Source organism: Sphaerodactylus townsendi, linkage group LG11 (genome assembly GCF_021028975.2).
Source record: "Sphaerodactylus townsendi isolate TG3544 linkage group LG11, MPM_Stown_v2.3, whole genome shotgun sequence".
Classification (NCBI taxonomy): Eukaryota; Metazoa; Chordata; class Lepidosauria; order Squamata; family Sphaerodactylidae; genus Sphaerodactylus; species Sphaerodactylus townsendi.
The window spans coordinates 11,520,497-11,543,888 of NC_059435.1; the positions used below are offsets into that span (position 1 = coordinate 11,520,497).

General features: G+C 43.9%; 1 protein-coding gene across 1 annotated transcript; it reads left to right on the plus strand.

Annotated features, from left to right (window-relative positions):
• Nucleotides 1–267: 267 nt before the first annotated feature.
• LOC125440569 (vomeronasal type-2 receptor 26-like) lies at nt 268–23,131 on the plus strand. The gene is made up of 5 exons (XM_048510440.1): nt 268–426; nt 16,357–17,211; nt 19,049–19,276; nt 21,486–21,612; nt 22,230–23,131. The coding sequence occupies exons 1-5, from the start codon at nt 283–285 to the stop codon at nt 23,129–23,131; spliced, it is 2,256 nt and encodes a 751-aa protein (XP_048366397.1). The 5' UTR covers nt 268–282.
• Nucleotides 23,132–23,392: the final 261 nt, after the last annotated feature.

The window sequence follows — 23,392 nt, forward strand, 5'->3', positions numbered from 1 at the left end:
AATTCCCTTCATTGGGGACAAACATTGTCTTTTAGTCCAAAGTTCCTAGCAGGCATATATGAATTCGAAATTTAGCCAATGCCACACGTTTTGAAACACATTTATCAGTTTTACAATATATAATCTGATTACAGGGTCATGACTCAGAATTATCAGCACATCCTGGCCTTGGTATTTGCTGTTCAGGAGATCAATGAAAACCCCCAACTGTTACCTAACATCACGCTTGGCTTCAGCCTCTACAACAGCTACTTCAGCGCAAGTAGGACCTATCAGGCCTCCATGGAACTCCTCTCTGCACAGGGCAGATTCATCCCCAACTACAAGTGTAGCTCCCTCAGCAATCCAGTAGTTGCCATCGGGGGACCGAGGGCTACTTCTTGTCATGACATGGCAACCATTCTGAGCACCTACAAGATTCCACAGGTAACGAGTGTGCTTCAGTCATGGGCTGTTAATTCGCATTCCTTTAGATTTTTAGTTATGATGTTATGGTTTCCAGGTAGAAAGAGGCACAGCAGAAATAGAAGTATGTTGTGCTTGCCACTCAAAGGTTAATTCTTGTAGGAAGAAGTTTCTTCAGGAATCAGGATTGTTTTGGACCATGGAACAAAATGGTTCATGGTTTTTTTTTTTGAACTTCACATACATGCTACAAGGGTCAGTGCTACCAGTCACAGACCAGGAAAGGGATTTGGGCATCTTAGTTGATAGTTCCATGGGAATGTCAACTCAATGCATGGCAGCTGTGAAAAAGGCAAACTCTATCCTGTGGATCATTAGGAAAGGAATTGAGAATAAAACTGCAAAGATTGTCATGCCCTTATATAAAGCAGTGGTGCGACCGCACTTGGAGTACTGTGTTCAGTTCTGGTCGCCACATCTCAAAAAGGATATCGAAGAGATAGAAAAAGTGCAGAGAAGGGCAACGAGGATGATTGAGGGACTGGAGCACCTTCCTTATGAGGAGAGGCTGCAGCGTTTGGGACTCTTTAGTTTGGAGAGGAGACGTCTGAGGGGGGATATGATTGAAGTCTATAAAATTATGCATGGGGTAGAAAATGTTGACAGAGAGAAAGTTTTCTATCTTTCTCACAATACTAGAACCAGGGGGCATACATTGAAAATGCTGGGGGGGAGAATTAGGACTAATAAAAGGAAACACTTCTTCACGCAACGTGTGATTGGTGTTTGGAATATGCTGCCACAGGAGGTGGTGATGGCCACTAACCTGGATAGCTTTAAAAGGGGCTTGGACGGATTTATGGAGGAGAAGTTGATTTATGGCTACCAATCTTGATCCTCCTTGATCTGAGATTGCAAATGCCTTAGCAGACCAGGTGCTCGGGAGCAACAGCCGCAGAAGGCCATTGCTTTCACATCCTGCATGTGAGCTCCCAAAGGCACCTGGTGGGCCACTGCGAGTAGCAGAGAGCTGGACTAGATGGACTCTGGTCTGATCCAGCTGGCTAGTTCTTATGTTCTTATGTTCTTACCCAGGAAACCGCCTTATACTGTATCAGATCCTTTGTCAGTATTGTCTACTCTGACAGGCAGCTGCGTTTCAGGCTCCCAGGTAGAGATCATTCCCACCATATATCACTTCTTTGTTTGAAATAGAAATGCCAGAGATTAGGCAGAGATCAGTGCATTCAAAGCAGATGTTATGTTACTGAGCTGCAGCCCACCCAAAAATGTCCCTATTCTTTAATTTAAAGGATATCTCTGTTAGTGATGCAGGTGACGGTCTAATTAGGAGGCTATAAACCCTTAATAATGGGAAAAAAACTCTCTCCAATTAGATGTGATATGAAATCTAGTGGCTCTTATAGACCAGTAATGGGGTTTGCCCTCCTTTGCTCATTCTCTTGTGTGAATTTTGTGTGAGGAGTGTTGCCGTCCGAGAGTTGGAACCTCCTGGGCGAAGCCCTCTCCCAAGAACCACACAACACTTCTGCTGGAACAAATTGATTGGCCATAGCCACTTTATTAAACAAAACGGAAGCGTGAGGCCTTGCATGGGTCTTGGTCTGAGTGCGTCTGCATCATGGCGAAGCTCTCATGGGTGGATGCCCCGTACTGGAGCTCCGCTTCGCTGAGGGGCTCTGCTGGGCAGATGCTCCTAGCAAGAGGTGTTCCCCCTTTGCCTTGCTCAGCAGGGCAGTTGCCTCTTGCCGCCATTGGCTACTCAAAAGGGGGGGAAGAGATAGCTCCCCAGCTCCACTGAGATCAGCAAGCTAGCTTCACAGCAGGCAGAGAAAGGCTCCTCATGTGTAGAACACAAAAAAAATACGAGGAGACCCCATTGCAAACCCATTATGAACTGAAGAAACCCTGAAAAACCCCAAAGAAAGCATTCTGGGGGCAATTCCGCACACGAGTAAAATAGGTTCGACCCAGTTCCCTGAGAAGGGTACTGACCTATGTCGAAGCCATTGTTGTTCCCCACTGCAACCAGCTTGATCCCAGCTCGGAGGGTGGGATCATCCTGTGCCTCTTTGCCACTCCATTCCGATTGGCTACTGTTCTACGGTGGGAAACGTTTCCCTTTTTAAAAAAACCTATGTAGGAGCTACATAGAGGCCACGCGACAAAGCGCCGTACAGATGCGAATGAGATTTGCATAGCTCCCCCCTCTTGTCAGAAATTTGGTGCGATTTTCGCCGCTGCAGTTCTCTAGCTCTACGCAGGCCCGAAACACTCAGCTGTGATTGGATGAACGACAATTCCTGGCGCCAGAGATTCTGCACTTTACTGAATGAAGCTGCGTTCGAGCGTGGTTCCCCAAAAAAGTAGTAGTTCCCCACTGGATTCGGAACTTTGACCGTTACATGGGGCAAAGCTGGTACAAAACCACGTTGACCCCAGTGGTTGTGCGGAGCACTTAGGTCGAATGCACCCCGCATTGTGTCCCCTATGGTTTTCTTTGTTTGGAATCAGGGCAACATTTATTAGAAACAAGGGCATGGGTTGTAACTTTTAAGTTTTGGCTGCGTCTTTGTTTCTGCACTGACCCTAACAGTTTGTCCCAGTTAGAAATGAGAGAGCTTCAGCTTTCGAAATGGTGGCTACATATTGAAAAAAAAGATCTTTTCTTTGGGCTTCTCTTGGGAGGCCCTACAAATGCTCACCGCTCCGGAGATTTACCATCGCTTAAAGACTAGATTATTTAATCAAGAGTACCAATTTCTCCTGAGCAAAGCGCAAAGCTCTTCCTCTCCAATATTCTTTGGGATTATCCCTCAGAAATCTAGCCCTGCTATATACCTGCAACAACTTATTAATTACAATTGCAGATGGGTCATGACTAGAGTAAGGTGTAACTCTTTTCCATCAGTACATCTTCAAGGTCGCTTCTCTGGTATTCCACAAAATGAGCGTCGCTTTCGATTTTGTCCTGATGCAACTGATACACTTTCTCACATTCTGCTTCATTGTTCAAAGTACAACAACATCAGAACCGATTTGAGAACTTGTGTTACCAACAGGATTTATGCTCCTTTCTGATAAAATAAAAATGGCTGAGCTTCTAAATAGCTCTAGTGTTGAAATCTCTGAAGCTGTTGCTATGTTTTTGCTCTGGGTACTGCAAGTTGAGCAATAATGATCTTGGTATTGTATTTGCAATCCTTGGCACTGGTTTTATGCCTAATAAAGGTTTTGGATTTGGATTTGGCAGCTTGAACATAGGTCAATAACGCAAGTGCGGAATCGACCTAGGTGTAATGGGCCATCGAATACTGCTTGGAACTTTCAAGATCACCAGCATTAATGTCATGTCCTAGCTGTAGGTCCAGCTTTCATTCAGCTGCCTATTTTTCGTGCCATAAGAAAGCCATAGGAGAGCATTCATGTTATGCAGGTGTTACACCTTCCCTTTCACCATGCTGGAAAATCAATTCAAAAATTGCCCCAAGGGCAAAGAGAATCTGCCCTGTAAGTCCAGAGAAGTGGAAAGCCTTGAGTTTTCTTTTTTCAGGTTTCCCTTTTCTAAAGTCGCCTGCTCTAAGATTATTGCCCTTTTGCTGGACAACATCTCTGAAGGCTCACAAGAAGCCTCTCTGGTATTTCCTCTAGAGTAGTATTGTTCCCATAACTATCGTCCAATACTGCAAAGCGATTTGTAATTGGGACGTCATACTTTATAGTATCCTTGGGTTTCCACCCTGCTGTAAAATAGTCAGATATTTTTGTCTGTTTATCAGCTGATGAACAAACAACATCGTTTCTTTCCTTCTTTCTTTCCTTTCTTTTCTTATTATTATGGAGTAAGTAATCCGTACAATTGGCCATGCTGACAGAGGCTGATGGGAATTGTAGTTCCTGAACATCTGGAGAGCCGCAGGTTCCCTACCCCTGCACTATACCATGCTGGCTCTCCATAAATTCTTTTACAACCACCCATTGCAGTAAATCGCAATACTAGAGCTTTGGGCTAAAATGTTAAATCCGAGTTAGTCCCAGATTTGCCTTTAGCTTCTGTTATTGTTGATATGAACAATAGAAGAAGAAGAGGAAGAAGAGTTTGGATTTATATCCCCCCCCTTTCTCTCCTGCAGGAGACTCAAAGAGGCTTACAATCTCCTTTCCCTTCCCCCCTCACAACACACACCCTGTGATGTAGGTGGGGCCGAGAGAGCTCCGAGAAGCTGTGACTAGCCCAAGGTCACCCAGCTGGCGTGTGTGGGAGTGTACAGGCTAATCTGAATTCCCCAGATAAAGCCTCCACAGCTCAGGCGGCAGAGCCGGCAATCAACACTCAGTTCAAACAGCTTCTACAAAAGCCCTTAACCTCCTACGCCACTGCTGCCCCAAAAGATGAATGTATACCCTTGAGAAAGTTAGATTTTAATGGTTTCAGTACTTATAAATTCAGGATTAATGATAAGCAAATGGTTTCTCATGACAATGTTGTGATTAATAACAACTTCAAGGTTTCCGTAATAGAATATAATAATAATAATAATAATAAGCCTTTATTTGGCATAACAATACTCTGTATCAACTGTGTAGTAAAATCCTGAGGTAAAAAATATTTAGACATTAAGGTTTAAGATAAAAGGTATACAAATACAAAGGTTTAAGATAAAATATAAATTATTGATTGTGCATCACCTCCAGTAATAGTAATAGAATATTACCAAATCAGCAGTTATTTGAGCATTCAATTAAGAAAAGAAGCCCAAGACTACGCTCATCACCGAACGGCAACCCACACCCTTCAAAGGACTCCTCACAAGAAGATTAAAAGTGCAACCCGGTAAAAAAAACCCAGAACTCACCCATAAGGGAGAATAGAGATACACCACAAAAAGCGCGGCGGACCTCTACCAGTGCTTCTGCTGCCGTACAGAGTCCATTTGGGCACTGGAAGTGATCTAAGGTCAACCCCACCACTGACCTGCCCTCGGCCATGCCAGTGCAACATTTTGCGCCAGCCTGGGCAACAGAGGACACTTCCAGGTGAGTGCAGTGGTCAAGGATGTAGGTAAGGGGGGGGGGGGAGTGGCATATAAAAACAAAAAATAATGTGAGTCAAGCACACCAGCCTGAAAATTGCAATGCAATCATGAAATTGAAGCACTGCATAAGTATACCTGTATAGCAACCCAAATTTCATTTTTCAGACATGGATGACTGTTTCCAGTGCCCTGAAGATCATTATCCTAGCAGACACCAAGATTCATGCCTTCCCAAAGATGTCAGCTACCTGTCATACGAAGAGCCTTTAGGGACTAGTTTGGCTATTTTTGCTCTTTCCCTTTCTTTCATCACAGCTTGGGTCTTGGGAACTTTCGTGAAGCACCAGAACACGCCTATTGTGGCTGCCACAACCGGCATTCTCTCCTACATTCTCCTCGTCTCTTCCCAGGCTTCCCAGGTTTTGCTGTTCCTTGGAAGATCTGGAGAAAGGGACCTGCCTCATCCGGCCAAGGTTGCATTTGGCTGCATTTTCAGTGGTTGTTTCTTTGCGTGGTTGGCCAAAAACCATCACTGTAATTCTGAGCTTTCATGGCTACCGGGCGAGGGTGCAAGATTCGGAATCGTCTGGAGGAACTAATGGTCGATAGTGGTCTCCTGCCCTCTTTCTCAAGCCATTCTTTTTGCACTGTGTGTGGCTTGGTAACCTTTCCTCCTTCCATTTCCTTTGATATGCACTCAGAAACTAGAGAAATCATTGTGGAATGTAACGGCGTGGGTCAGTGGCCATGTTTTACTTCTCCTGAGCTTTGAGTTCCCAGCTCTGCCGCTTGAGCTGTGGGCTTCCTAGCCAGGAAGTTACCAGATAGTAACCATGTGCAACTCCCACACGTTCAGCATGCTGGTCTTCTGCAGCTGGATGACCTTGGGCTAGTGCGACTTCATCGGAGCTCAGGGGAAATATATGGTAGCTGTGGAAGTCTTCTCCATCTTGACCTCCAGTGCTGGTTTATTGGGATGTATCTTCTTCCCCAAATGCTACATCATTGTGCTGAGACCTGATCTGAACAAGAAGGAGCAACTTATAAAGCAAAAAAGGTGAAGAATACATTCATGTTTTTTGCTGTAGGATGGTATCTTAAAGTCATCGACATGCGAAGTGATTCTTTGCTCCAAATTCTGTTCCCTCACACAGATACCACCAGTGGGTCCTGAACCCAAATCACCTGTTCTGTTCAATGATAGGGCACTTTAGAATGGTCTTTCATTTTAGGGTCATCACTAAGGGATGTACCTCTAATTTATTCACTCCCACTATTATTGCTAGTCTTAGTAATTGCCTAGCCAAAATTCAGTGAGTTGAATTTTAATTGCCAAGATCAACCACCTCAGTAACAAGAAAAAAAATGAATTCCTCTTTGTAACTAACCTGAAACTGCCCCCCAAATGGCAGTTTGGCTGAGGAAGCAACACTATTTTCACACTTTCTATTGATGCATTCTTAACACTTCCTTAATACTGAAGATGTCACACTTTCCACAGTTGCAGAGCTTGAGGCAAAATATATACCCACCATTTTCTCCTGAGAATCAACAGTCAGAAGGAATTCAATTCTTGTTGACCCTTCAGTTCCAAAAACTGATGCCTAAGTTTGTGCTGACCCATGCCTGTCCACATCTTTCTTTACCAATGGAAGAGAAAGCAAGTCATCTCCTTTGGGGAGGTCATTGCAAATGGTAACCTTTAACAGAGGCCCCTTCTGCACATACAAAATAATGCGTTTTCAAACCACTTTCACCACTGTTTGCAAGGATTTAAGTATTCCTCAAGACAGCTTCAAAGAGCACTGAAAGCAGTTTGAAAGTGCATTAATCCGCATGTGCGAATGAGCCAGAGTGAGTGTAACTATTCTGGTTTTTGTTTTGGAAAGCATGGAAATCTCTCTATGAACACATGTTTGATGCACATGGGTCCACCTTGGTTAAAGCACTGTCCCTGTGACTCAAATAGAAAATGGTTGGGGCTTATGTCCACTTTTATCCCACCAAGTACCTCTTGAGTCTCCTGCAGGAGGGGATCTCATCCAAACATCCTTTTCTCCTCCTTGGCCTCCATTCTCCTCCTTTAAGGCCTTCCTGCACTCCTCAGCATCCCTTTCTTCTTCTTCTTCTTCTATCTGGCAGGTCTGACAAGGAATGATTTGTACTTTTCTCTTGTGGCATTTAAATTTACTGTCAGTTACACTCTGAAAAAAAGATATTTTAAAAAAATATTTGTCAAGTTCTTGTGTCTTGTCATTTTGCTTCACAGGTTTTATTTAGGAGATCAGATTCTGCTGCCTAACACACACACACGCATGTACCATCTATTTACAAGCAATAAACACACACACACACACACACAGAGAGAGAGAGAGAGAGAGAGAGAGAGAAATGTGTTCTGCTGAAGTTTAATTATATAGGCCCCAGATCGCTCTCAAGATTCTGCAGTGTTGTTAATGGAGTATATTATGTACACTGGCGTAATGCCCATTGGGCAAGGTGGGCAGCTGCCCAGGGCATCACCTTGTGGGGGGTATCAAAATGCTGGGTTCATTTTTGGGTATTTTAGTGGTTTTCCATTTTGGGCCTGCAGGGACCGCAGTTTTTAGGCTAGGTTCTGAGACTCGTTGCTCCTACACATGTCAGTGTTTTAGAGTGTTTTAGAGTGTAGCTTTTCTTCTTTGTCTTTTCTAATGAGACACAATTGGAAACCTCTGCCTTTCTTCCAAATAATTGCTCCCTTCTTGCGATCTGCAAAGATTGTCATGTCCTTATATAAAGCCGTGGTGCGACCGCACTTGGAGTACTGTGTTCAGTTCTGGTTGCTACATCTCAAAAAGGATATTGAAGAGATAGAAAAAGTGCAGAGAAGAGCAACGAGGATGATTGAAGGATTGGAGCACCTTCCTTATGAGGAGAGGCTGCAGCATTTGGGACTCTTTAGTTTGGAGAGGCAGCTGAGGGGGGATATGATTGAAGTCTATGAAATTATGCATGGGGTAGAAAATGTTGACAGAGAAATTTTTCTCTTTCTCACAATACTAGAACCAGGGGGCATTCATTGAAAATGCTGGGGGGAAGAATTAGGACTAATAAAAGGAAACACTCTTCACGCAACGTGTGATTGGTGTTTGGAATATGCTGCCACAGGAGGTGGTGATGGCCACTAACCTGGATAGCTTTAAAAAGGGCTTGGACAGATTTATGGAGGAGAAGTCAATCTCTGGCTACCAATCTTGATCCTCCTTGATCTCAGATTGCAAATGCCTTAGCAGACCAGGTGCCTCAGGAGCAGCAGCAGCAGCAGAAGGCTCCTTGCTTTCACATCCTGCACTTGAGCTCCCCAAAGGCACCTGGCATGCCTTCGCGTAGCTGGTGCTGGTCTAAAGAACTGGAATGAAACCACTTTAGGCTAAGGTTCTTATGATCTTATGAAATTGCTGGCGACTATTCACAGCAACCGTAGTGTTAATGCAGTTTTAATTCCGATATGCGCTGTTTTATATTGCGGTTTATCCTTATGCTCCCAGCCTGGTTTCCGCACTAAGGGGGCTATAATATTATTTCAAGGAACTAAGGAATCCTCATAACTGTTGATAATGGGTTAGTTTGTATTACAGTACAGCCAAGGGCTTGGAGTGAATGTCAGTATGATTATTTGAGGTTAGAAGGGGTCCTCATTCTAAAAAACTGGGTAGCGAAACGACAATCTACTCTCTTTCCTGCAATCCAGGAAAGCTACTCAAGAACTGCAGCTTACATAAAGGAACTAACGGTGGGAATTTTCGTGCTAGAATCTGCCTCTAGCAGCTAAAAGAACTAAGTTGCTCTAATTCACTGGTTATTGTAGCCCCATTTGGGTTTGTTTGTTTTTTTCTGTTGAGATGATCTCCTGCCTGAATTTCCTGTGGACTGACAGAAGCAGTCCCTTCCTTTACCACTCCAACTAACATCCTCTTGCAGTTGATTTGCAGACACTTAGGCCTCTTCCGCACGCAAAATAATGCATTTCGAACCACTTTCTACAACCATTTGTAAGTGGATTTTGCCATTCAACAGCTTCTAAAGATAATTGAAAGCAGTTTTGAAAGTGCATTATTCTGCATGTGCGAATGAGCCTTAAAATGGGTGGATGAGAGAGCTTCCTCCCTTCAACCCCGAAGCCTGCATTGTCTACTTCTAAAGAAGAAAAGACGGGCTCACACATGCCCCATCACTTCCTGTAAACAGGTGATCTTAGGCTGGGAGAAGCATCATTACAAAGAGACTATTCTGTTGTGATATGAGAGAGATCTGTCTCTTTATAAGGTTTCATAATGTTCAATCAGTTGTTGTCTTTGAAAAAACTTCTTTTTTTGAGTCTGTTCCAAATAATCCTACATAGTAAACAATAATTGTAAGTAAATATATAAATGTATACAGTAAATACAAAATATTTTCAGTCCAGGACTTAACCAACGAATTTGACACAACAGAGGATGAGTTATGCCTTTATTTTGCCAATGAATGGTGTGACCTTTTGTTGAACTTCAATCAAATAAGCTGGAGCACAGAGTTGCAGGAAAAAAACTCCAACATGTATTCAGTGTCTTCTGTAGCTCATAGGCACAAGGCAGACTGCAAACGAATGGAAGAAACTGCTAAAACAAAGAAGTACTAGCGTGAATATGTATCTGAACCTGATTCACAACTCACTGCTGGTAAAATGTTGGTTTTGGGGTGGGATTTTTAAAGTCTCCAGATATTTTCCAATGAAATTCTCACCTTCATTGTGGAACAAATCCATCTTTAGCTGCTGCTGGCAGGCATATATGACTTTAAATAAATAACAACAACCTTATTAGCCATTTAAAATAGGGCTCTAGAGCGTTGCCAGACATTTATGAAGTATAAATCAAGAGTACATTCAAAATGCAGACAGGAAGACTGTATATATAGTAGTATACATTACTTCTAGAAAGTTCTGTCACTTGTAAAATAAATCTTGCTACTTTTCCAAGAGCATCTGTGTTGTTTAACAGAAGCTCCACAAACAGAGCAGCTTCAGAGCCACTCTTCTAGATTTGTCTAGCCAGCCTGGGAGAGAAATTCCTAATGCCCCACATCTCGATACAGTCAAGAATAATGTGAGCAAGAGTCTCCACTTGGTTTACAGTGGACAAACCCATCCTGAGAGGGATGGATAAGTAAATTCACTCCCCTTTGTAATGGCTGATGGAAGGTATTGGATCTGGCCCCTTGTGATAATCCATCTCTGTTGGGGTTCAGTTAATAATTCAAGATATTTGCCATGTGCCCCTGTTCACAGAGGGGTGAGCATGATTTATTTGTTTGCCCCAACAGGATATAGTGCATTCCTGTTCTAAAGTCGGCTTTTAAGGTTTGGAAAATCTCTGGGTGACAGCATGAAGAGATCTTCTGCAATAAACTCCAGTTGTGAATTTTGATTTGAGAAGTTGATACCTGTAGAATTTGAAAACTAGCCAATGACACACAGTTTGAAACACACTTCTCAATTCCCACAATATATACTGTAATTGCAGGGTCCTGACTCAGAATTATCAGCACATCCTGGCTTTGGTATTTGCTGTTCAGGAGATCAATGAAAACCTCACTCTTACCTAACATCAATGCCGCTTCAGCCTCTACAACAGCCATTTTGTGCACAAGCAGGATCTACCAGGCCTCCATGGAACTCCCTCTCCCATCGGGCAGATTCATCCCCAACTGAGGTGCAGCTCCTCAGCAGAACCTACTTGTTGCCATTGGGGTCTGCTGGAGTAATTAGTTCTGCTCACCACATGGCAACCATTCTGAGCATCTACAAGATTCCATACAGGTAATGAGTGTGCTTCAGTCGTGGGCTGTCAATTCACACTTCGTATTTTCTTTTAGTGATGATGTTATGGTTTTAGGTAGAAAGAGGCATAGCAGAAACAGAAGCACATTCTGCTTTGCCTCGTGCTGCCAACTCTTGTCCAAAATGAAAATGTTTCTTCAGGAATCTGATTTTTGGACTATGGAACAAAATGGGATCATGGGTTTTGAGCAATGAATGTAACCTCCAAAAAAAAGCAATGTGAAATGCGAGAAGCTGCCTTATGGCTTAGTCGGATCTTTTGTCAGTATGGTCCACTCTGATAGGCAACTGCATTTCTGGCTCCCTGTAGAGGTCTTTCCCACCATATACCACCTCTTCATTTGAAATGGAAATGCTAGAGATAGGGCAGGAATCAGTGCATACAAAGCAGATGTTGTGCTACTTAGCTGCAGTTCACCCAAAGATGTCTCTATTCCCTTGGCCATTTAATTTTAGGCTCATTCCTCAAGACATGTAGAATAATGCACTCCAAACTGTTTTCAGTGCTCTTTGAAGTTAAAGCGGAATGGCAAAAAATCTACTGCGTAAACAGTTGTGAAAGTGGTTTGAAAATGCATTATTTTGTGTGTGTGCAGAAGGGCCTCATGATGCAGATGACATTCTCATAAGGGAAATATAAACACTCAACAATCAAACAAAGGCCCCTTCAATGTTTATAACGAGGAAATTGAAATGGCCAAGATTCTCTGTTCCTTGGCTTCCTCAACAACCACACGGGATGCTGCTAGCAATTTTAAAGTTCGTAGAAGTCTCCTTTGTTCTGTATGTGTTCAATACTGTCTTAGAAAGTGGAGGTCAGTGCCATCCCAATAGCTGCTTTGGGAGTCTGGGAAATGATCTTGGCTCTCTCTTCTTGCATTTGAAATAAAGAAGAGGGTCTTCACACCAGCGGGTCAATTTGACCACTTCTCCTAAGTAGCAAAGATGAAGTGAATTCCCCGTTACTAGGTATGGGAGTTGGTAATTGACCATGAAGAAAGCTGGAAAGGAAGACAATTGATGCTTTGTATACAGAAGGTGTCCATTTTGTACCCATCTCTCTTGTTTATGTTTATGGTAGAAATAATTGCTCAAATGCTAGATGGATCATGCTCTATCTTGCAGTTACTAGTATGATTAGATCTTTGTGTCTATAAGAGGAGTTGGATGGGCAGACTTAAGAGCATGAGGAGCTGCAAAGGCCCAAAGACCAGCAGCTTGGGGCTTTGGGCAGGTAGAGAATTGCACTTTGCGCACTAAAGAGCCCTGAGGTAAGAGTTCCATGCACAGTGGGCCATCAAATGCCAACTGAACTTTCTAAGATCACCAACAGTCAGAGTACCTCCTAGTTAGAGATAACATTTTTGCTTCCAGCTGCCTATTTTTCCTTTCTAGAAATAAAAGCACTTAAGGTGGAGAGCCTTCACAATTGCTAGGTGTTAAAACTTCTCCTCTGCCATGCCAGCTAATTCAAAAATACCGCAGGTACAAAGAGAGTATGCTCATGCAATTCCAGGGAAATAGGTGTCTTGAACTGGACAAAACTGGACATACATTCTATTTGAAAACACTGAAATTCTGACAATTCAGAAGGTTACCATGTCAGACTGCATTGTGGGAGGCTATTGGAAATTCACAAACATCAAGACAACTTCAACAAAAGAAGAGATTCGTGAAAATTAGCAAAGCTTGGCTACCAGTACTTAAAAAAATAGACTGATAACCCCACCTCGCTAATACAATGCACTCAACCACACCTTTGCATAGCAAGTTCCACCTAAACACTTAATGATTGGTTCCCACCCTGGGACATGGACAATATACCCTACTCAAATTTTCTCCCTTCCTCACTGTGACACAGTGTGAAATAGACTTTTCTCTGTGATACACCTCCTTGAAGATGCCAGCCACAGATGCAAAAATGTTAGGAACAAGATCTTCCAGGACGCATCGTTAATATTGCAGCCTGGGAAAAGCCCACCAACCAGTTGAATCCGCCATGAAAGTTTTGACAATGCAGAAATCCTTAGTTTTTTTTGTTTTGTTTATGTTTCCCTTTCCTAATGTCTTCTGGCTCCAAGAGTATTGCCCTTTTCCTGAACAGAATCTCTGAGGCCTCTGTGAAGAAGATTAAAATGTCTCTATCTGAGGACATGTTAAACTTTCTGTTTCTCAGATTGCTAAGTATTATGAAGAAGTTTGTAAGGTGTGGCAGCCTGTGGTTTGCCACAGGATCAAGTGGGAACCAGATACTTTTATGCTATAATTCCAAAATGACCCTTTGAGCTATTAAGAATGTTTTTTTAATTTTTTAAAAATTCACATTGTAAATTGTAAATTGTTATTGTTATATCGTATCATCTTCGCTATTTAATCATTGGTTTGTATTTCTGGCTGAGGTGATTTTTATGAATGTATCTATTTTCTGGTAAGAATTTGGCAATATGGCGCTCTGACCTTTAACAAACTGAACATGGCCATGGAGGAAACTGACCGGTATCCATATACATTTTGAATGCTTCATGAAAAGCTGGGTAAAGTCAGAAATGAACATGCTAAGAGGCAGATGTGGTATCCAGACAGTTCCTTGGCTTGGGAGAAAAATCTAAAATCTCCTTGGGTTGCCTTGTAGATCTCTGCTTAATTCAAGTGGATCTGCCCTGGCCAAACTCTGCGGCTCACCAGCTATTACATTGCACTAAATTTGCTAAAATTAGATCCAAATATGTCAATCTACGCCCTCTCTTCCAATCTGAGTTAACAGATTCGATTAGATTATTTCTCTTGTTGAATAATTCTGATTCTGTTTTTTGTGAAGGGGTTGCAAGCTTTGTTATGGAAATAATTCAGAGCCAGTAATAATATGTATATATCTGAGGTTATCCTTTTTGCCCTTTTAAAATTTCTATGTTTGCTGTGTTTTGTTGCTGTTGTTCTATGTATGCCAATAAAGGCTTTGCTTTGTAAGCATTTGGCTAGATCAGGGGTCGGGAACCTTTGCTACCCAAAGAGCCATTTGGACCCAGTGGTAGCAGCTGGGGAGCCTCACCCCAGCCCCGCGACGCTGCCCCACCCCACCCCACACCCAGCCAGCCCTAGCTCTGCAGCTCCAGCTGCCGCCGATGGCAAAGCATCTCCTCCCCCCTTCCAGAACAGGGGGAGGGTGCCTCCTCCCCAGCAGGCTCCTGCCCCCCACTCTTACCCCCCACCTTTACCCCCACCCTGCCCCCACCCCCGCCAACTGGCCAGCAAGCCATCATTCCCCTCCTCCCCTCACCCTCCCCACTCCATTGCTCCAGCTTCTGGCGAAAGCCAGCCTCTCTATGTGACTTTCTTAAAGTGGCACTTTCCCAAAGATTGATTAAAGACTGCTTTCCCCTTTGGGCAAACTTTTGGGGAATTGCCTCTTTAAGAAAGCTTCTATAGAGGGTTGGCCAGTTGCCTTGAACGGGCAAGTTTGAACCAGCCTGGAGTAAGAGTCAAGTGGCTGCAAGAGAGGGAGGCCACAGGGCTATGGGTAATGGCCGCTATGGCCACTTTCTAGCAAGCTGGGTTCCGCTAGGGGCTGCCCGGAGGGTTTTTTTGGTCTTGGGCACCATTTGGGACCCAAAATGCCTCTGCTGAAGGGCAGCCGCGCTAGCAGAGAGCCACAGTACAAAGCGGGAAGGGAGCTGCATGACAGGCTCGCGATGAGTTTGGTTCCCGACCCCTGGGCTCTGGTGCATTGACTTTAACTAACTGAACATGCCGTGGAGGAACAATCCTGTAGCCATACATTTTGAATTCTTCACGCAGGCTCAGTGAGATGAGAAATGGAAAGATGTATCCAGCCAGTTTTTTTCTGCTGGTGAGAAAGGTCGAAAAATTCCCCGTGGGCTGCCAAAAAGAACTCTGCTGGGCATTAGGGGTTCTGATACTAAAAAAATCTGAGGCCAGCCAAGCCTAAGAAACATGGACTGTACATATAGTGACACAAGGCAATGAACTAATTGGTATATGCAATTAGAGTATAAAGTCAATAGATAATTCATAAACCGTTCATAAAGATTATTCATAAAGATATATTGTGATTATATTATCAGTAATATTCAACTGGATATAAAGGTAATAACAAAAAATACAATGAGGGCAAATAGGCAACCTAAGAAATTGGCTTTATACTCAAACTAATTGCATATACCAATTAGTTCATTGCCTTGTGTCACTATATATACAGTCCATGTTTCGTAGGCTTGGCTGGCCTCAGATTTTTTTAGTATTGGTTTGATTGTATATATTTGCTGATCTGTTCATTAGGGATTCTGTACAGGCCCAAATTCTGTGCAAAGGTGTACAGAGAGAAATTAGGCAAGACAGAGGCGGAAAGCTGACTGCATCCAACTCAGAATTGGAATTCATTTGTTACAGGTTGGCAATTCAACCCCCTACCATCAGGGGCATAACGAGGCAGCCCTGGGCAAACTGTAGCCCTGGGCAAAACCTGAGTTGGATGCCCCCCCCCCATGGGCGGCCACTCCACCACGACCAAATTTTTTTTGCACCAGGACATTGGTGCCTGCAGGGGGTGAATTTTTAGACATATCAGCACCTAAATTTCAGCATATAATCAGGAGACTGTCCTTATGCTACTCCCCATGTTTGGTGAGGTTTGGTTCAAGGAGTCCAAAGTTATGGACTCCCAAAGGGGGTGCCCCATCCCCCCATTGTTTCCAATGGGAGCTAATAGGAGATGGGGGCTACAGTTTTGAGGGTCCATAACTTTGGCCCCCCTGAACCAAACCTGGGGGGTAGCATAAGGACAGTCTCCTGATGATACGCTGAAATTTTGGTGCTGCTAGCCTAAAAACTGCGCCCCCTGCAGGCCCAAAATGGAAAACCACTAAAATACCCAAAAACGAACCCAGCATTTTGATGCCCCCCAGAAGGTGATGCCCTGGGCAGCTGCCCACCTTGCCCAATGGGCATTACGCCAGTGCCTACCATACATTAATTTTTATTCTTGTAATGGTTCTTTGCATCTCCTTCTTTTCTTAGGTAACGTATGCTTCTACTCCACTTAAGAATGACCCAAGCCAACCTTCTTCTTTCCACCATATGTTTCCAAATTGGGCCCATCAATATATGGGGATTCTCCAATTACTGCTGCATTTCAGTTGGACATGGATTGGGGTGATGTATACGGATGATGACAATGGGGAAATTTTTGTACACAATGTGCTTCCCATGTTTTTCAAGAGAAACATCTGCTTTGATTTCATAGATAAATTTCCCTCCTTAACTTTTTCCACTGCGATTGCAGATATGATATCAGAAGGGAAGGAATTGTTTAGCTTTGCCATGAGAAGCTCAGCCAATGTAGTCGTTGTCTGTGGCGAAAGTCAAACCATGGCAGTTATGAGAACATTGCTGAACTTCTTAGTATTTTACAATGAACCTGTGCAGACAAAAGTCTGGATTATGACTGCTGAGATGGAGTTCACATCAATTGCCTCTCAAAGAGGATGGAGCATACACTTCATACATGGGGCAATCTCTCTCTCAATCCCTTCCAAGAAGTTGATCAGATTCCAAGAATTTTTGCAGATGAGAAACCCTACAGTGGACAATGAAGATGGCTTCCTAAAAGACTTCTGGGAAAATGCATTTGTCTGTTCTTTGTCTGAACCCATGGAGGAGGTGAATGAAGAGCAAATTTGCACTGGGTGGGAGAAACTGGAGGATCTTCCCAAGACCGTTTTTGAAATGAGCATGACTGGCCACAGCAGCAGTGTGTATGATGCTGTCTATGCTGTAGCCTATGCCTTACATGCCATGCAATTACATAGATTCAAGCAATCGGTAATGGGCAATAAAGGAAGGCAGAAGCTTCTGAATCAACAGCCATTTCTGGTAATACCCTGAGTAGAACAAGGCCAGAAACCTCATTGTATCCATCATCTCAAAGACAACATAGACAAAATAGCTTGAGCCAGTGGTGTACTTGCCTAGGGACAAGGAGTACCTCTTGCTCCAGTCCCCACTCTTCTGGTCATGTGGGGGGCACAAAATTGGCTTCCACGTGACCAGAAAGATGGCAGTGGGGGGGGGCAAAACAGGGTGCCCTCGACCCTGCCCATGCTGATGACACATGGGCAGGATCAAGGGCACTCAAAGACCAGGACTTCCTGCTGCCTTGTTATCTCCAAGCACCCCTGACAATGACACATGGGTGGGGTCAAGGGCGCTCGAAGACAAAGAGGCAGCAGGAGTTCCTACTGCCATTGTCTCTGAGCGCCCTCAACCCCGCCCATGTCATCATCAACATGGACATTGGCAGGGTCAAGGATGCCCGGCTCTGGCCCCCTTTTCCCCCCCTGCCAGCCCCTTCTGCCCTCACCTCTGGGCAGGCCAGGTGAGACTGACCTCAGAGAGCTGCTTTAATAAACACTGAGACCTGGAGTGGGCGATGGTGAGGTGTGCCCACACCCCCAGAGGTTGGGTGGGGGAGTGGCCCCACTCCCTGAGCCCCCTGGCTCAGTGCTTATAAAAGCAACTCTCCGAGGCTGGGGACTTTTGGTCTCTTTTGGTCTCCCTGGAGGGGAGGGCATAAGGGATTGTTGGCTGCCAGCTTGGGGTAGCCCTGCCCTGCAGGGGGTGGGCAGAGCAGCAGCGATGGGGGTGGAGTCTCACCCCCAGGCATGGGGGGGGTGTGCTTCTGGAAACAATTTGTCTCTGGTCACCATTTATCCCTGGTACGCCTCTGGCTTGAGCTTCCTTTTGATAGCCAGTTGCCTTGTGTTCTTGGGCAGATGAAGAGTGTGCTGATAGGGTTACAGAGAGAGGGAGAGGGAAGTTTCTGGATCAACAGCCATTTTAGTACATTCTGATTGATCTATAGGTAGAAAATTCTCCATACATGTAGGTACATCAATATGTACTAGACTGAAGAGTAAGATGAATCTTCACAAAATTGGTTTTATGAATGATGGTGTTCTAGGTCTCCCATAGTTTCTATTTCATGGCCACTGGATATGTCGAACATGCTTTCTGAAATTAGTTTGGTCAAGCACTGTGACTACAACTCACTGTAACCAGACATATGAAAACATACCACAATACAAAATAGAAAAGAACTAAGAAACATCCCCCCCCCCCATAGGCTTGAAAATCAGAGAGAAAATTCCCACCATGAAAATTGATACAGCGTCTTTGCAATGCTGTTGGGTGGAGGGCTGTTTTTCAAGATAGAGGCACCGGATCTGCAGCATAGCTGCTGTTGACCCTCCCAACAAGACTGCAAAGTCTGATTAAGTTTAGATCAGGAAGTCCAATTTTATGAGCCTTCATTTTTCCTCCATTGGGAACAATTGAGGTTGGATCGGGCTACTCTGTGGACCTCATAATCCAACCTTTACCAACCTTTCTTTGGATTTTCTGAAAAAAAATTGGGTCTAGTAAACACAACTCCAATAAAGTGCAACTGGGGGTGTACATCCCTAATAGGTCCAAGGGATTAACCTACTCCGTGCCAGCCATTTATTTGGTAATCATGTACTTCGAGCATGGTATTTAGCTCCTTCGTCTCTTTTGATTTTCATGCTATTTTCATTCCAGCGGTAACTGAAAGCACTTCTCTCAACTTGAGCATTTGATTCTCTTCATATTTGTCTTTAAGACAACATAGTCCTTGTTGTGTAGGCCCACGATTTGCTAAAGCCTAATGCTTGCTTTTCCCCTGCTTCCTTAGCTTCACCTCTTTTTGAGAGGCGTCTTGTTCAATAACAGCGCTGGGACACAGGTTGCCTTCAACCAAAATGGAGAGCTCGAAACTGGATTTGATATTATAAATTGGGTCACGTTTCCAAACCAGTCCTTCCTAAGGGTCAAAGTTGGGAAGATCAACCCTGGGGCTCCCTCACAAAAAGTGCTCACTGTCCACGAAGAGGCCATCATATGGCCCAGCAGGTTCAACCAGGTATGATCCACACACTTCAAGAACCATGGGCTATCATTTATTTTCTGAAGTATATCTCTTCCAACTAGGTTGCTAGCCTAGCTTCTCCCTCCGGTGGTAGACAAAAATCCCCCAGTCTCTATGCTAGGAATTGCCCCATCTCTGTGCTAAATTCCACAATTTCTACGCTAAAACTCAAGAAGATCAGGAGAATTCCTAGACCATTTCTAGAAAAGTAGTGAAACAACTTCTAGGTTTAGCTAGAAACGATGAGAAAGCATTGAACATGGTGACTTCGTACCACACATTTACTCCAGCTGGTGTAACTACTAGCCTGGGGGCATGTAGTCAGGGGTGGAAAATTGATTGCTATTGCAGGCAATCAGGTAAAGCTAATTCCAACAAAGTGTCAATGAGTTTCAGTCAAGGAATTCTGACTGAATAAACATAGGCCCCTTCTGCACATGCAAAATACTGCGTTTTCAAACTACTTTCACAACTGTTTGAAAGTGGATTTTGCTATTCCGCACAGCTTTAAAGAGCACTGAAAGCAGTTTGAAAGTGCATTATTCTGCGTGTGTGGAATGAGCCATAGCAAGGTATGAATAAATGTAGCACGTATAGGATTCCCTATCATTATGATTCTCATAAAAGCACCAGTGAAACAGAAAAACATTTAGATCCTCCAAGCAAAGAGGGAGTTATGAAAGCATAGGGCATGTGTACATATTGCTCTAGACTTGTAAGGTATGGGTAAAAGACTCCAAGAATGGTAGAAGTTGTTGATTTTGAATTGATACCAAGAGTATGGTAGCCAAGTGTTATCTTTCTACTTTGGTAGTGTGGCAGAATGAGCTTGCTTTGCCTGGCAGGTCCTAGCCTGCTTTCTGCACTCTCCCAGGAGTTGCCAACTTTTCCTGGGGAGGGCTAGCTTCCTCTCTGGGTTAACCACTGCACCACCTGATTATCTGAGGACAGCCCACTGGGGAAGATCAGGATTCCCCACCTTTCTTTCCAACCATGAGTCCTCTGTCTCAGTTTCCCCTTGGTTCCCCTCTCCTGGGTTCCAAAGGTTAGGCTGATTCCGCATGGGCCAAAAACAGCAGTTTGAAAACGATGTGAAAATGGTGTAAAAGGGTTTAAAACAGTGTAAAAGGGTTTATACTGTTTTCACACCGTTTTCACACTGCTGTTTTTGGCCCGTGCGGAATCAGCCTTAGATTAGAGGTCCTTCAGGAAAAGCTGCTCAGCCTTCCTCTCCCTCCTCTTTAGATAGGGCAATCAAGACAGCGGGGCATTTGTGGTACAGAGAACCATTCTCCACATCTAAGGTTTTAGAAGTATTTATTAAAAATAAAAGACCCAATGATCTTTTAGCAGAGCACCAGATTGAGAAGAAGAAGAAGAGAAGAAGAGTTTGGATTTATATCCTCCTTTTCTCTCCTGTAGGAGACTCAAAGGGGTTTACAATCTCCTTGCCCTTCCCCTCTCACAACAAACACCCTGTGAGGTAGGTGGGGCTGAGAGAGCTCCATAGAGCTGTGACTAGCCCAAGGTCACCCAGCTGGCATGTGTGGGAGTGCACAGGCTAATCTGAATTCCCCAGGTAAGCCTCCACAGCTCAGGCAGCAGAGCAGGGAATCAAACCTGGTTCCTCCAGATTAGAATGCACCTGCTCTTAACCACTAGGCCACTGCTGCTCCTGACCACTGAGCAAGGGGTTCCAAAGCAAAAGCAATATAAATCTCTTAACTCTATCTCTTAACATAGCCTAGCTAGGAGTTGTTGAACATAGGGTAGGCATGTAAAACTAAGAAGGTTGCAATTCTCAGAATTCACATGACTGAGCACATGGTCCAAAAATGGCTGTTGCTTTCACAGCCCAGGCAAGAGGCCTGCTCCCCAGCAGAAGGAAAGAGATAATAGACTTCGCCCCTTCACTCCCAGCAATTTATCAGATCCCAGACCCCACCCTCCTTTGACTTGGTTAGGCTGGGTCAAGATATCTTTTCCCTGTAGGTCAGGTAGCATTTCCTGATGGTTCATCTGGCATCTCTAAAGTCCTCCAAATCTATGATACCTGATGGGAGGAGAGGAGGAAAAAGGAAAAAAAGGGGGGGAGTGAAGGAGCCATTTCTCAACAGGTAGAAAGAGAACTCTTGGCTATTAAGCAATTAGTTCCAAAGTATGTTTTGAATGATTCAATGTTCTTCCTTTTCCTTGATGACAGACGCTGCCCCTTTCCGTGTGTAATGAGCCGTGCCTGTTGGGTCAGAGTAAGACAAAGAAAGAAGGGAAACCATTTTGCTGCTACGATTGTATTCCGTGTCCACAAGGGAAGATTACAGACCAGAAGGGTAAGACGAGTTGTATATACTTAATGGAATATATGAACTGTGATCTGGATCATGAATAGTATAATAGAAACACATTTCCATGATGTTATTCACTTTTATGCAAAGATACTGATAAAGTTGGACAGAATCCCTGAAGCACTGCTACGTACAGTATGGGCACTGTTACGTACAGTATTTGCTTTGATGGGGGGGCGGGAGGAACAAAATACAACATATCCGTCAAGGGCAGTGAGGGGAGTTATATTTAGGGGTAGAAGATCACCACTCATTTAGTAGGGATTCCCTTGCCCAGTTGACTACTAAAATTCCAGCAGCTTCGGTACCCAACTGGAGTATGACTTGCCACAAGTATAACTGGCTAAGTAGAGTCTAAACTCATCTGTGCATTTCAAAATCTCATTCCTCATTCCAGTCTCTTCTGATTGATTTGCACTCTATTTTGTTATGTATTGTATTTATTGGAACAGTTTATCCCACTTCTCACTTACAAAGTAAGATCCAAAGTGCTTACAAAAACAAAAATAATGCATACCAACCTCAAAATGCCAATTCAAACATAAAACAGAAGCAGCATACTTAAGTCTACCTTGTACAGCAACCAAAATTTTATTTTTCAGACATGGATTACTGTTTCCAGTGCCATGAAGATCATTACCCTAGCAGACACCAAGACTCATGCCTTCCAAAAGACGTCAGCTACCTGTCTTATGAAGAGCCTTTAGGGACTAGTTTGGCTATTTTTGCTCTTTCCCTTTCTTTCAGCACAGCTTGGGTCTTGGGAACTTTTGTGAAGCATCAGAACACACCTATTGTGAAGGCCAACAACCACAGCCTCTCCTACATTCTCCTCGTCTCTCTCTTCCTGTGCTTCCTTTGTGCTTTGCTCTTCATTGGAAGACCTGAGAAAGGGACCTGCCTCATCCGTCAAGCTGCGTTTGGCATCATTTTCTCAGTGGCTGTTTCTTGTGTGTTGGCCAAAACCATCACTGTGATTCTAGCCTTCGTGGCTACCAAGCCAGGGTCCAGGATGAGGAAATGGGTGGGGAGAAGACTGGCCAGCTCAATAGTAATTTCTTGCTCCCTCTTTCAAGCCACTCTTTGTTCTGTGTGGCTTGCAACCTTTCCTCCCTTCCCAGATTTTGATATGCACTCAGAAACTCGAGAAATCATTGTGGAATGTAACGAAGGGTCAGTGGCCATGTTTTACTGTGTCTTGGGCTTCATGGGGTTGCTGGCAGCTGTGAGCTTCACTGTGGCCTTCCTAGCCAGGAAGTTACCAGATAGTTTCCATGAAACCAAATCCATCACCTTCAGCATGCTGGTCTTCTGTAGTGTGTGGATGACCTTTGTCCCAACCTACTGGAGCACCAAGGGGAAATATATGGTGGCTGTGGAAGTCTTCTCCATCTTGACCTCCAGTGCCAGCTTATTGGGATGTATCTTCTTCCCCAAATGCTACATCATTGTGCTGAGACCTGATCTGAATAAGAAGGAACAACTCATAAAGAGAAACAAATGAAGAATATGTCTGCGCCTTCTGCTATAGGAAGTTCTCTTAAAGTAAAAGGCATACCAAGTGGTTCTAAGCTCCAAACTCTCTTCCCTCACACAGATACCACTGGTACGTCCTCAACCCAAATCACCTGTTCTGGTTAATGATGGGACACTTGAGAATGGTCCTTTATTTTAGATGTTCCAGTGTGATCACTAAACCTGTAGTTTATTCACTCCCACTATTATTGCTAGTCTTAGTAATTTCCTAGCCAATATTCATTAAGTT